Source organism: Heptranchias perlo, chromosome 18 (genome assembly GCF_035084215.1).
Source record: "Heptranchias perlo isolate sHepPer1 chromosome 18, sHepPer1.hap1, whole genome shotgun sequence".
Lineage (NCBI taxonomy): Eukaryota > Metazoa > Chordata > Chondrichthyes > Hexanchiformes > Hexanchidae > Heptranchias > Heptranchias perlo.
This window is the reverse complement of record NC_090342.1, coordinates 50,276,150-50,291,513: the sequence shown is the minus strand read 5'-3', so window position 1 is coordinate 50,291,513 and position 15,364 is coordinate 50,276,150. Positions and strand designations below refer to the sequence as shown.

General features: G+C 44.6%; 1 protein-coding gene across 1 annotated transcript in view; it reads left to right on the top strand.

The window, feature by feature from the left end:
- Positions 1-15,364, top strand: part of tmtc1 (transmembrane O-mannosyltransferase targeting cadherins 1) — a 152,663-nt gene that overhangs the window by 65,797 nt on the left and 71,502 nt on the right. Inside the window, exons 6-7 of the mRNA XM_067999888.1 lie at positions 3,191-3,294; positions 4,824-5,013. Of these exons, the coding sequence (XP_067855989.1) occupies positions 3,191-3,294; positions 4,824-5,013 (294 nt within the window). The remainder of the gene's footprint in view (positions 1-3,190; positions 3,295-4,823; positions 5,014-15,364) is intronic.

Genomic DNA, 15,364 nt, shown 5'->3' with positions numbered 1-15,364 from the left:
CGTTCAGTACTGCATTGAAATTTCAGCCTAAATAATGTGCTGAAGTCTCTGGAGCGGGACTATGAACCCACGATCTTATGACTCAGAGGCGAGAGTGCTACCGCTGAGCCACTGCTAGATGGAGAGCTATTGTGCATTCTGGTGAGTATCCAAGAGCTAAGATTTTGCAGTAATGTTTGTACAAGGGCCAAATTCCCAATGGTGCATCTGAGAGCCGTCCCGTATGTTCAGCGCACATGTCTCACGGAATCATCTCTGTGCTCCCGATTCTGCCATTGGTAAATTTTGGAGGCCCACACTCAGGGTGTGTGCAGGTTTCATTAGATCCCCGAATATGATGCTAATGAACTTTAATTGGGTCCTGCAAAAAATTCCCTTTGTTTCCTCTGCTCCTCACTTGGTGCACAGCTTGCCGGTTCAAAACAGGCACCTCTTAGCTCCCATGCTGTTCAGTAACCAGCTTCCATTCTTAAACAGAAGGCAGACGCGAGTTAGATTTTGCTGTATCGTTTGGGTTTAGTTATACAGATTTTATCTTTTTTTTTGATTTCACTCAAAGTAAAACAGTATAAAATCATTGAAGCTCATAAAAAATTATCGGGGTGAGCGATTGTTTTGTCATTCTGTTCTGTTTTACTTCAATTTCTTTTTTAAAAAAAGGTCAAGGGGTTTGGTCAAAGCCCATGTGACCTCTGCAGCACCAGATCTCAATTAGATGAGGGACCACTGTTAAGAGGTAACCTGGACATAGATGACAATCAACTGTAGCCACGACACCAAGAGGTTGAGGACATGAGGAGAGCGTGGAGAGATTAGGCCGAATGGAGAGAGTCACTGTGGAATCTGAATGAGGAGACAGGAACCTGTTGGTCACCCAGACAGTGGAGAGATGGCGAGGTTACATTCCCTGCCCACCCACTGCCATCTGGCAAAGCCAGCACCCTGCTCTGCCAGCGCTGGGGCACCGACCTTAGGGCCACCTTCCCCCAATATTGTGGTATCGGTCCTAGAGTACCGTCCTCGTAGTGTTATTTTACAAAGTACCAAAATGATAGTGGGGAAAAGTCAATCATACCAAATGACATAGACCCTTTAAGGAGTGTTAGCACGATTGTGTTAAATTCCTGCCTGCATTGTTTTATTAATCTGTTGAGTGTAGGTGAATTAAAATAGAATTAATCCCCTAAATGATCAAAAAGAAGAAAGGTTTGCATATATATAGGAACATAGGAACAGGAGTAGGCCATTCAGCCCCTCGTGCCTGCTCCGCCATTTGATAAGATCATGGCTGATCTGTGATCTAGCTCCATATACTGCCTTTGGCCCATATCCCTTAATACTTTTGGTTGCCAAAAAGCTATCTATCTCACATTTAAATTTAGCAATTGAGCTAGTATCAATTGCCGTTTGCGGAAGAGAGTTCCAAACTTCTACCACCCTTTGTGTGTAGAAATGTTTTCTAATCTCACTCCTGAAAGGTCTGGCTCTAATTTGTAGACTGTGCCCCCTAGTCCTAGAATCCCCAACCAGCGGAAATAGTTTCTCTCTATCCACCCTATCCGTTCCCCTTAATATCTTATAAACTTCGATCAGATCACCCCTTAACCTTCGAAACTCCAGAGAATACAACCCCAATTTGTGTAATCTCTCCTCGTAACTTAATCCTTGAAGTCTGGGTATCATTCTAGTAAACCTACACTGTACTCCCTCCAAGGTCAATATGTCCTTCCGAAGGTGCGGTGCCCAGAACTGCTCACAGTACTCCAGGTGCGGTCTAACCAGGGTTTTGTATAGCTGCAGCAAAACTTCTGCCCCCTTGTACTCCAGTCCTCATGATATAAAGGCCAGCATTCCATTAGCCTTATTGATTATTTTCTGCACCTGTTCATGACACTTCAATGATCTATGTACCTGAACCCCTAAGTCCCTTTGGACATCCACTGTTTTTAACTTTTTACATACTGCTGTAGCAAACTATCCCGGACACACTCAAGAAATTCACTACCTTTCTGACAGTTGCTAGTCTGCTTTCCCCAATCTATGTGAAGGTTAAAGTCCCCCATTAAGACCACTATGCCTTTGTTACACGCATGTCTAATCTCTGCATTTATACAATTCTAGCACTTCAGAGCTGCTGCCAGGGGTCCTATACACAACTCCCACTATAGTCTTAGATCCTTTCCTATTTCTCAATTCAACCCATAAGGTCTCTGTTGGCTGCTTACCTCTCGTTATATCCTCCTTTATCATTGAATTGATTTCATCTCTAATCACTAAGGCTACTCCTCCCCCTCTTCCATATCTCTCCTGTAGACCTTATAACCCGGTATATTTAGTTCCCAATCCTGACCATCCTGCAGCCAAGTCTCAGTAATAGCTATCATGTCATACCCTCCAATTTGAATTTGAACCTGTAGTTCATTTAATTTATTCCTTATACTCTGTGCATTTGTATATAGAACTCTTAGTTGGGCCACACACCCTAGCCTGACCTTCAGCTTTGATGCTGGGTTAATCGCCTTACGCCTTCTAGTTATCTGTAGTGTCTAAAGTACACTTTCTTTCTGCTGCTCTATGCTTTTCCCTTTCACTTGTTCTTGAACAACTGTTTGTACTATTTGTATTGTAAATTTCCCCTGCGTCTTCCCCTCTCTTGCTGCTCTTAACTTTACTCCCTTCTGACTCCCCGCTAAGGTTCCCATCCCCCTTTCACAACCTCAGGATATCCCAAAGTGCTTTACAGCCAATTAAGTATTTTTGAAGTGTAGTTACTGTTGTAATGTAGGAAACGCAGCAGCTAATTTTCACCAGCAAAGTCCCACGAACAGCAATGTGATAATGACGAGATAATCTGTTTTTAGGTGTTAGTTGAGGGACAAATATTGGCCAGGACACCAGGGAAAATTCCCCTGCTCTTCTTTGAGATAGTGCCATGGGATCTTTTACTCCCTCAGTACTGCACTCAAGTGTCAGCCTAGATTTTGTTGCTTAGGTCCCCGGACTGGGACTTGAACCCATGACCTTCTGGTTCGTAGGCGAGAATGTTACTACTGAGCTACGACTGACAGTTACATTACTTTGCCGACCTTTCTAAAGTATGATGCATGCTGTTTCTGTTGTGCTTGTTGACAGTGTGTCGCTCAGTGTGATATGTGCTGGCACCATCCATCAGTTCTGTCTCTCCTTCTAGGTGATGCTCATCCTGTTCTTCCGAGTGTGGATAATGGCGGGCTCCATGCCTAACTTCTCAGAGCAGGACAACCCGGCTTCATTCTCCCCTTACCTCCTCACCAGGTAAGATGCTGTCGGAAGTCCCGCCACATACAAGGCCTCAGCTTTTCTTAAAACAACGCTTAAAAGTACAAGGTTCTTTTCCTTCTCCCTCTTGCGTCAGCTTTACACAATTCAAATTAAACCAGAGAACTATTTGGTGTAGCGAGTTGTCCTTTCATCACCGGGCTCTGAGTTCAAATCCAGCCCTAGGCTGTTGGGTTGGAAGTCTTTGCCTGTGAGGTTCCCACCGCCAACCTTTAGGTCCCCATCTGCTGCCCTAACTGAGATCGGCTATCTCCGCACAAGAGTGGGAGTTCAACTCGGGACCTCTGACCTTCTGTGTTCTCGTGCTATAACACGTGGTGGATTTACCCACTAGGCCGTTGGGTAATCTTATTTTTGAAGATGGAAGGGTGTTTTCACAGGTGTGAGATATTCCTCGCCCAGCTTTCCTATCTGCGTTCTGCATCAGCGATGCTTAACGCCCCAGAAGGTAAAGACAAAAATCTACCACAAAATGTCAATTTATTCTTATTTTTTGCAAATGTTCCCACAGCCCCCCTCCATTCTCTTTCCACCCATTTTCTCCCCCCCCACTCCTCTTCCTCTCCTCAAGATGGTGACTTGCTGGTGACGCTTCCAACGGGCTCTAATGCTCCAGTCCCTCACCCTAGAGGACTATCTTTGTGCGTGAGCCTAGTTGGCGAGTCCCAGCAGGCGGTTTGATTGCGGGGACATTGCAGTCACGTTTCTTCCTCCCTCCCCCCCCCCCCGCCCCCCCCATCCGACGTTCACGCTTATGCACTTACGGCAGGGATCACTGGATAGTGCTCACAAACTTGGACCGATCTTCCTCTTCCCTAACCTAAGGCCAGCTGTAGTGTCCCTACCGCTGCCTTGGGCGAGATCGGCTAGCGATCAAGCCTTGGAGCTTTCAGGTCTGCACAGTCACTCACTGAGCTGCTGAGGAGCCTTCAATTTATTCTTTGGTGGCCCCGCTTTAAGCAGTTAGTTTTGCTTCTCCTGCTGTTGTATAAAGTCCCAAGTTTGCAGGGTTGAAATTACGCACGCTCCAATGGTGTTGCTGAAATCTAGTTGATGCGTCTCTGAGTCAGACGGTTGTGGGTTCGAGCCCCAATCCAGACCCTTGACCACGTAATCCAGGCTGACACTCCAGTGCAGTACTGAGGGAGTGCTGCACTTTCAGAGGTGCTGTCTTTTGAATGAGACCGTAAATCGAGGCCCCGTCTGCCCTCTCAGGTGGACGTAAAAGATCCCACAGCACTAATCCGAAGAAGAGCAGGGGAGTTCTCCCCAGTGTCCTGGCCAATATTTATTCCTCAGTTAATGTCACTAAAACGGATTATCTAGTCATTATCACATTGGTGTTTGTGGGAGCTTGCTGTGTGCAAATTGGCTGCTGCGTTTCCTACATTACAACAGTGACTACACTTCAAAAGTATTTCAGGCTGTAAAGTACTTTGGGTCATCCTGAGGTCGTGGAAGGCGCTATATAAATGCAAGTTCTTTCTCTTCTGTTTGTGCTGCAGGTTTCTCACGTACTCCTACCTGCTGACCTTCAATGGCTGGCTACTGTTGGCACCAATGACTCTCTGCTACGACTGGCAAGTGGGGAGTATTCCGCTGGTGGAGTCTTTGTGGGATGGGCGGAATATGGCAACTGCGGTGTTTGGCCTGGGCATGGTCCTCTTGACTTGGAACTGCCTACTGTCTGTACAGGTAAGTGTGAAATGGCCCGAGGGTTCAGTTCAAGTTGTCTTGACGCCCCTTTTAATCCTGGATCTGTCGCAGGGAGTAACTGTTTTCACTGGAGGATAAATGTACTATTCCATCACTATCATGCATTTGGTTATGTCGCGTGGCTTGTAATGTGTTCTGGTTGACATCACTCCATTAATGACCTGAGTCAGCTTTTACAGCTTTTACAAATAAGGGTTGTACATGTTGCATTAAACAAAAACACACAAGGGTAAAGCTCCCCTGATGGTTCAGTTGGTAAAGTCGGGTGTAACTGAGCCATTCAGACCACAAGGACACAAGTTTGATTCCAGGTCTGTGCTGAGTTGGTTGATCTCAGCCAAGTTGATAGCAGGGATGCTACCTGTGTTTCAGTATCCTTGGTCTGGGAATGGGAAAATAAAAGGAAAGCAGCTGTTAGTGTGAATTACTTGGCAGAGAGCAAAAAAAATCCCAACATCAACAGATTGCCTAAGTCTGAACAATCTAATTTACCATATGTATGTGTATCTGTTTCTTGTTTGCTTTCCTTTTTTCTCACTTCCTGTATCTCCATCTTTGTCTGCTCTCACTCTCTGCGTCTATGTGTCTATCTCTCTCTCTGTCTCTTTCTGTGCATATGTGTCTGTCTGTCTCTCGCTGTGTATCTCTCTTTCTATGTGTCTCTTTCTGTGTTTGTGCCTCTTTGTCTCGCTCAGTCTCTCTGTGTGTCTCTGTCTTTCCGTGTATATCTCTCTCTCTCTCTCTCTTTTATTTATATATATATATATGTGTGTGTCTGTGTGTCTTGTTTGCTCCCTTATTCTCCCTCCCTGTATCTCCATGTCTATCTCTCTTTACTGTGTGTTTGTGTGTTTCCCTCTGTGTTTGTGTCTCTCGCTCTCTCCCTTTTTGTGTGTCTCTCTTTGTATCTGTGTCTCTTTGTCGCAGTGCAATTGGGAGCCTGATTTAAATTCAACGGCTGCGGGCTGGATTTCCCAGGGCTCAGGAAACCCAGCAGCAAAATGGAGATGGAAGCAGCCGGATCAAGCAGTTAAGTGCTTTTTATAGCACTGCTTGTGACCAGGAGGAGCAGGAGTGCTTCCCCTGGCCCCTCAAAAAAATCGAGTGCCATGATCGGCTGAACACCCCCCTACCCCATCAAACCCACCATCTCTCCCAGTCTCCCCTCCCTCAAATCTCCAACAATTTACTACCTGAAAGAATGAGACTCCACACTTTTAATTGTTCACTTTCTGGACAAAAGAGATTGATTGGCAGTTATTAATAATTGCCACGTCATTAAAGGGTACTTACGCTGTTAGTTACCAGACTTAACTTTCTGAGGTGAGTTTAATGGGCAATTAATGTGCAAATGCAGCAACTTCTTGAAACTCATGGGGAGATTAAGGGCAAGATGTCATTTCATGATTCACGGGGTACCTCTTCCTCACCACAAGTTGCTGGCTGATTTGCACCTTAATAACGGCGTGCGTCGTTCATGAGTGTTATTTTTTCAGTAGATGATGGCCCAATATAGCCGTAGTTGTTTCCCAGATTCCCTTTCTCAGCTATTCAGTGGGTGAGCTGTGCTCACAGGAGGACATGAATGTTTAGCCACTGAGGAAGGTGCCAGTGATGGGGTGAGGTGGTAGGTTAGAGAGGGCAAGTTTGAGGGCAGCTGGTACATGGTCAGAGATATCTACGGGCTCAGTGTTGCAATATTGGGTGAAATCCTTTTCTTTGGGCTATGTGACTTGCTATAACTCTGTCAGGCTTAGGTCAGGATATCGCTGTTTGATTTTTAAAAAATTCATTCCCAGGGATGTGGACATCGATGGCAAGGCCTGCATTTATTACCCATCCCTAGTTGCCCTTGAGAAGGTGGTGTAGTGGGCCTTCAGAGGGCAATTAAGAGTCAATCACATTGGTTTGGAACTGGAGTCACATATAGGCTGGATCAAGTAAGGGTGGCAAGTTTCCTTTCCTACAAGAAGGACAGTAGTGAACCAGTTGGAGTTTTTAGGACAATCTGACAGCTTCACGGTCACTTTTACTGATACCAGCTTTTTATCTCCAGGTTATTTTTAAACTGAATTCAAATTCTCAAACTGCTATGATGGGATCTGAATTTGTGTTCTCTGGATCATTAGTCCAGGCCTCTGGATTCCTAGTCCAGTAACATAACCACTGGACTACTGTATCACTGAGTACCCAAACTTCAGCTAACTCGGCACAGATCTCAGCACGCTGCATGTGCCTTTACTCACAAGGCTATTAGGTGAGGCATTTTTGACATCATTACTAACTTCTCTTTGAAGTTTTTGAACTTCCGTCTGATCGTACTTTACTGGTCACACTGAGGTCACTGTGTGAATAGTGTAAGTTGACTTGGAAAAATAGACAAATTTCACTGCACTGAGAATAAATCTTGCAGATGCATTTAAAAGCTCGGCTCACACGTTCCTTGTAGCTCACCTGCAATCACCATCTCTTATGCAGTTGTTGCTTTGGGCAATATAGAACGAAAGCATCTCAGTTTTTTGACAGTTCTGCTGTCTCAGTTTAATTATTAGTGGAAAATGCAAGTGGAAAATGATATAGGAAATACATTTTGGCTAGGAAATCGGAAAAGGAAAAGTAATTTAATCTTAAAAGAGGAAGGGAAATGTTTTTTCTGAAATAATTCCAGTAATTGCTTTCCAACTATGAAGTAAAACCAGACAACTGAGTCACACAGGCATCTTTAAAATTTATAATCCAATTTCCTGAGTTTGCTTCATGATTGCACTGTGTTTAGCTGGAGGTGGCATTTCTGATGTATAAAACATAACTTTTTTAATTATTTTTTTTTAAAGCTGCATGTGTACCATAGAGATTTATGGGCACTCAATTGTATAGGGTTCTTTATCCAGACTTCTTTATGCAAACTTCATTTCATCCAAAACTCCGCTGCCCGTATCCTCTTCCGCATCAGGTCCCGCTCACCTAATCGCTTATGTTCTCATTGACCTACATTGGGTTCTGGTGTCCCTTTCCCTCCCCCCCCCCCCCCACCCACCTCACAATGTCTCCAATTTAAAATGTTCATCCTTGTGTTTAAATCCCTCCATGGCCTCACCCCTCCCTATCTCTGTAACCTCCTCCAACATTTCAAACCTCCTCCAAGAACTCTCCTGCTGACATCACCTTCTAGGCAGCCCCATCAAGAAAGATCACGTGTACAAGGTACCATGTGCCTATTCCAATACTCTCCTGGCTGGCCTCCCTTCTTTCAACTTCCATAAACTTGAGCTCATCCAAATCTGCTGCCCATAACCGCATTTCCTAACTCGCACCAAGTCCCTTTCACCCATCACCCCCTGCGCTCGCCGACCTACATTGACACCTGGTCCGGCAATGACTTGATTATAAAATTCTCATCCTCAAGTTGAAATCCCTCCAAGGCCTCAGCACTTCCTATCTCTATAACCTCCTCCAACACTTTAACCCCCCCCCCCCCCCCCACCACCCACTCCAAGAATTCTCCATTGCTCTCTGACTCTGGCCTTTTGTACGTCCCCACTCCCTTCGCCCAACCTTTGGCGGCCATGCCTTCAGCTGCCAACACCCATGCTCTGGAATTCCATCTCAAAACCTTTTGCCTCTCTACCTCTCTCTCCTCTTTTAAGACCCTCCTTAAAACCCATCTCTTTGACCAAACTTTGGGTCACCCGTCCTAATATGCCCTTCTTCGGCTTGGCATCCATTTTTATCTATTAAGTCTCTGTGAAGTGCCTTGGGAAGTTTTTCTATGTTAAAGGCAGTATATAAATGCAAGTTGTTGTTGATAACACGTAAGAGATTGAAGTTCAAGTAGGCAGTGCCATTTGACTGCGTGCTGTGGTATTTATTTTGAAATAATTGATACAGGGAAGGGAATTGCAGACTCATCTTTGTGCCAAATTTCTCTTCATAAACACCCCATCTGAAGGTGTTGGCTCCTGTTGGTTTTGACTGCAGGGTTCCCACCAGCGCCTTGCTCAATTAGTTGTTTCTTCAAGTAGGATCTTAAACAGAGTGTCGGCTGAACATTTCAAGAAAGAAAGAAAGAACTTGTATTTCTATAGTGCCTTTCACAACCTCAGGACGTCCCAAAATGCTTTACAACCAATGAAGTACTTTTGCAGTGTAGGCACTGTTGTAATGTAGGAAACGCGGCAGCCGATTTGTGCACAGTAAGGTTCCACAAACAGCAATGAAATAAATGACCAGATAACCCTAACTGGGTTAGAGCATTGGCCTATTCATCAAGGCATTCAAAGGTTGAGTTTGATGCCTACTAGGGTCGAATTATTGAGGGTTTGAAGCTGAACGATGAATGCCCGTGGTTAAAAACCCGATTTCTCCAGTGATCCATGTGACGTGGCTGTGAGGCCCCCCATGACAGAATAATCTGATGCTCACTATCGACACTTAGATGAAGAATGCCCATTTGGGTGAGGTACTGGAAGGGTGCCAGTGCCTGTGGAACTGTACCCCAGTGAGGGCCAGTGCCTGTGGAACTGTACCCCAGTGAGGGCCAGTGCCTGTGGAACTGTACCCCAGTGAGGGCCAGTGCCTGTGGAACTGTACCCCAGTGAGGGCCAGTGCCTGTGGAACTGTACCCCAGTGAGGGCCAGCGCCTGTGGAACTGCACCCCAACGAGGGCCAGCGCCTGTGGAACTGCACCCCAACGAGGGCCAGCGCCTGTGGAACTGCACCCCAACGAGGGCCAGCGCCTGTGGAACTGCACCCCAACGAGGGCCAGCGCCTGTGGAACTGCACCCCAACGAGGGCCAGCGCCTGTGGAACTGCACCCCAGTGAGGGCCAGCGCCTGTGGAACTGTACCCCAGTGAGGGCCAGTGCCTGTGGAACTGTACCCCAGTGAGGGCCAGTGCCTGTGGAACTGTACCCCAGTGAGGGCCAGCGCCTGTGGAACTGCACCCCAACGAGGGCCTGCGCCTGTGGAACTGCACCCCAACGAGGGCCAGCGCCTGTGGAACTGCACCCCAACGAGGGCCAGTGCCTGTGGAACTGCACCCCAACGAGGGCCAGCGCCTGTGGAACTGCACCCCAATGGAAATAAAAATGGGGAGAGATGTAAATGGGCTGCCGACTCGTGATCACCCGTTTTACACTAATCACAAAAGTCAAGATCTGCAGATCTACCTCCAGCTATAATTTAGAAAATTTACCAATTATGTTAGAATATCTGCTAAATAGTGAAGTCTTGAGAGTCTGTCTTGGCTGCACTGATTTAGCATTTACAGTGTGCTTAGAGGGGACAAATTCTCGCTCCCGTGCCCCCTCCCCTCCTCCCTTCCTCCATTAAATCAGCACCAAACCCAATGTTTCAAATGTGACTGGTCTGTACAATAGGCTGGGTGGCTCATTTTTGGCTGGCACGGGCACGATGGGCCGAATGGCCTCCTTCTGTGCCATAAATTTTCTATGATTTCTATAATCTGTTTTAGTGATGTTGGTTGAGGGCTAAGTATTGGCCAGGACACGGGAGAATTCCCCTGCTCTTCTTCGAATAGTGCCATGGGATCTTTTACGTCCACCTGAGAGAGCAGACGGAGACTCGGTTTAACGTCTCATCTGAAAGACGGCTCCTCCGACAGTGCAGCACTCCCTCAGTATTGCACTGGGAATGTCACCTAGATTTTGTGCTCAAGTCTCTGGAGTGGGATTTGAACCTACAATCTTTTGACTCAGAGGTGAGAGTGCTACCACTGGCAGCCAGGCAGGCCTGAACCTGATCTCACCCAGTGTCTGCAACACCTTTAGTTTACAGTAGGAGTCACTAGGTAGCAGGAACCCTGGTTGATTTCTTACCCCATACCCCACTCCCCACAGCTCCCCGCACCCCCCCCCTTTCGCCCAAGAGCACTGAGACCAATTGCTGTGCTCAAACTGCTGTCCTAGCTGAGATCATGCAACTCAGAACAACAACAACTTACATTTATATAACGTCTTTAACGTAGTAAAAAGTCCCAAGGCTCTTGACAGGAGCGCAATCAGACAAAATTTGACACCGAGCCACATAAGGAGATATTAGGACAGGTGACCAAAAGCTTAGTCAAAGAGGCAAGTTTTAAGGAGCGTCTTAAAGGAGGAGACAGAGGTGGAGAGGTTTAGGGAGGGAATTCCAGAGCTTAGGGCCTGGGCAGCTGAAGGCACGGCCACTAATGGTGTGGTGAAGGAAGTGGGGCATGCACAAGATGCCAGAGTTGGAAGAACGCAGAGTTCTCGGAGGGTTGTAGGGCTGAAGGAGATAGAACAAGCCAAGGATCAAAACTTCTTGTCTGTAATGATCAGCTACACACTGCCTTTACCAACAGAAGTAAGATGATGTTGTTTTAATGTAGTAATGAGTATCTGTTGGCACCAAATGTGTGATATAATGCACATAAATGTCATGTTGGAAACCACTAGCTGTGTTATTGATGGTGCATTGTTAATAGCTTATTCCTTTACTGCCTTCATACAAGAGTGCATTCCTTCACCACTCCTCATATTTCAATCCATATAAAAGAAAAACCTTGTCAAACTTGTTGGGACATTCTTCGATAGTGGCTAAACAATTGACTAAGGACAAAGTGAGAAGCATTTAAAAAGGAGTCAGAGATGGGCGTGCGTGAGAAATGTAATTTGGTAAAGAACATCTCTTGTTAATTGGGTAAGGAAACAATGATTGGGAATGGATAGCCTGCAGCTTTCTATTGCTGTTCTTGGTGTACAATTACTGTCTTTCTTATTAGAAGCATGTACACAATGTAAATGTGCAGCTTTAGTAGGCAACTTGAGTTAATGAATCTCCATATTCAATATGTTGAGGATTATAGCAAGTTGCAAATGCTGCTTGCTTATCGGAAGATAGAGGATGATATTGTCTGCAGTCCTGAATGGTGAGGAATTTCAATTGAAGAACAGATTTCCCCCCTTTTACTCCCAGTATCTTCCCCACCTCTCTTGAAGGCGCTGACTCCTTTCCCGGAGCTTGTCCAAGTGGTCGTTATTCACATGTGAGGCTGAACCAGACTATTCGCAACATCACGTCCTATTTGACCCTGAGCTGAGCTTCCGACTCCATATCCTCTCCATTACCTACTTCCACCTCTGTAATATACGAGCATACAAACATACGAATTAAGAGGAGGAGTAGGCCATTCGGCCCCTCGAGCCTGCTCTGCCATTTGATAAGATCATGGCTGATCTGATTGCGACCTCAACCTTACATTAACCAATTGTAAACAATTTTACAACACCAAGTTATAGTCCAGCAATTTTATTTTAAATTCACAAGCTTTCGGAGGCTACCTCCTTCCTCAGGTGAACGATGTTCCACATCGTTCACCTGAGGAAGGAGGTAGCCTCCGAAAGCTTGTGAATTTAAAATAAAATTGCTGGACTATAACTTGGTGTTGTAAAATTGTTTACAATTGTCAACCCCAGTCCATCACCGACATCTCCACATCATTACATTAACCAATGTAAGGAATCTTACAACACCAGGTTATAGTCCAACTGTTTTATTGAGTGTGACTCGCTCACCTGACGAAGGAGAAAGCCTCCGAAAGCTTGTGATTTTTAAATAAAACAGTTGGACTATAACCTGGTGTTGTAAGATTCCTTACATTTGTCAACCCCAGTCCATCACTGGCATCTCTACATCATTACATTAACCAAGCATTAACTCAACCCTACTGTAACCTTTGACTCCCTTGTTGATCAGGAATCTATCTAACTCAGCCTTAAAAATATTCAATGACCCTGCCTCCACCGCTCTCTGGGGAAGGGAGTTCCACAGACTCATCACCCCCTGAGAGAAAAAATTTCTCCTCATCTCAGTCTGAAATGGGAGACACCTTATTTTTAAACTGTGGTCCATGGTTCTAGTCTCTCCCACAAGGGGAATCATCCCCTCAGGATCTTATATGTTTCAATAAATCACCTCTCATTTTTCTAAACTCCAGTGTATACAAGCCCAACTTATCCAACCTTTCCTCATAAGATAAGATAACCCCCTCATCCCAGGAATCAGTCGAGTGAACCTTCTCTGAATCGCCTCCGAAGCAATTATGTCCTTTCTTAAATAAGGAGATCAAAACTGCACACAGTATTCTAGATGTGGTCTCACCAATGCCCTGTACAACTGTAGCAAAATATCTCTACTTTTATATTCCATTCCCCTTGCAATAAATGACAACATTCCATTTGCCTTCCTAATCACTTGCTGTACCTGCATACTAACTTTTTGTGATTCATGTACTAGGACACTCAGATCCCTCTGTACCTCAGAGTTCTGCAATCTCTTGCCATTTAAATAATAGACTGCTTTTCTATTCCTCCTGCCAAAGTAGACAAGTTCACATTTTCCCACATTTTCCATCTGCCATATTTTTGCCCAATCACTTAATCTATCTATATCCCTTTGCAGACTCCTTATGTCCTCTTCACAACTTACTTTTCTACCTACTTTTGTGTCATCAGCAAATTTAGTAACCATACATTCAGTCCCTTCATCAAAGTCATTGATATAGATTGTAAATAGTTGAGGCCTAAGCACTGATCCCTGTGGCACTCCACTTGTTACATCTTGCCAACCTGAAAATGACTCATTTATGCCTACTCTCTGTTTCCTGTTAGCTAACCAGTGCTTTATCCATGCTGATATGTTACCCCCTACACCATGAGCTCTTATTTTGTACAGTAGCCTTTGATGTGGCGCCTTGTCAAAAGCCTTCTGGAAATCCAAGTACACCACATCCACAGGATCCCCTTTATCCACGTTGCTTGTTACTTCCTCAAAGAACTTTAATAAATTAGTCAAACACGATTTTCCTTTCACAAAGCAGTGTTGAATCTGCCTGATTGCATTGAGATTTTCTAAGTGCCCTGCTATAACCTCCTTAATAATAGATTCTAGCATTTTCCCTGTGACAGATGTTAAGCTAACTGGCCTGTAGTTTCCTGCTTTCTGTCTCCCTCCTTTCTTGAATAGAGGAGTAACATTCACTATTTTCCAATCTGATGGGACCCTTCCAGAATCTAGGGAATTTTGGAAAATTAATACCAATGCATCTACTATCTCAGCAGCCACTTCTTTTAAGACCCTAGGATGAAGTCAGTCAGGACCTGGGGACTTGTCAGCTTTTAGTTCTAATATTTTTTTCAGAACCCTTTTCCTGGTGATTGTAAATGTTTTAAGTTCCTCCCTCCCTTTCACCTCTTGATTCACAATTATTTCTGGCAAGTTATTTTTATCCTCTACAGTGAAGACGGACATAAAATATCTGTTCAATTCACCTGCCATTTCCTTATTCTCCATTATTAATTCCCCAGACTCACTCTCTAGAGACCAACGCTCACTTTACTTACTCTTTTCCTTTTTAAATACTTGTAGAAACTCTTACTATCTGTTTTTATATTTCTAGCTAGCTTTCTCTCGTACTCTAATTTCTCCCTCCTTATTATTCTTTTAGTCATTCTTAGCTGTTTTTTATATTCTGTCCAGTCTTCTGACCTGCCACTAATCTTCACGGAATTGTATGCTTTTTCTTTCAATTTAATACTATCTTTAACTTCCTTAGTTAGCCACGGACGGTACGTCCTTCCCCTAGAGTCTTTCTTTCTCACTGGAATGTATCTTTGCTGAGTGTTATGAAATATCTCATTAAATGTCTGCCACTGCATCTCTACTGACCTATCCCTTAACCTAATTTCCCAGTTCACTTCAGCCAGCTCTGTCTTCATGCCCTCATAATTGCCCTTATTTAAGTTTAAAACACTAGTCTTAGACTTATTCTTCTCTCCCTCAAACTGAATGCGAAATTCAATCATATTGTGATCACTGCTACCTAGATGCTCCTTTATAATGAGGTCATTAATTAATCCTGTCTCATTACACATTACCAGATGTAGAATAGCGTGCTCTCTTGTTAGCTCTAGAACGTGCTGCTCTAAGAAACTGTCCTAAAAGCACTCTATGAACTCATCTTCCAGGCTACCTTTGCCAATCAGATTCTTCCAATCTATATGTTGATTAAAATCACCCATGATCACCGTTGTTCCTTTCTCACAACCCCCCATTATTTCTTCCTGTATACCCTATCCGGTTACTGTTAGGGGGCCTATAAACTACTCCCACAAGTGTCTTCTTGCCTTTACTATTTCTTATCTTTACCCAAACTGATTCTACATCTAGATCTTTAGAACTAAGGTCATTTCTCTCTATTATACTCATGTCATCCTTAATTAACTGAGCTACCCCTCCACCTTTTTCTAGCCTCCTGTCCTTCCAAAATGTCAAGTACCCTTGAATATTCA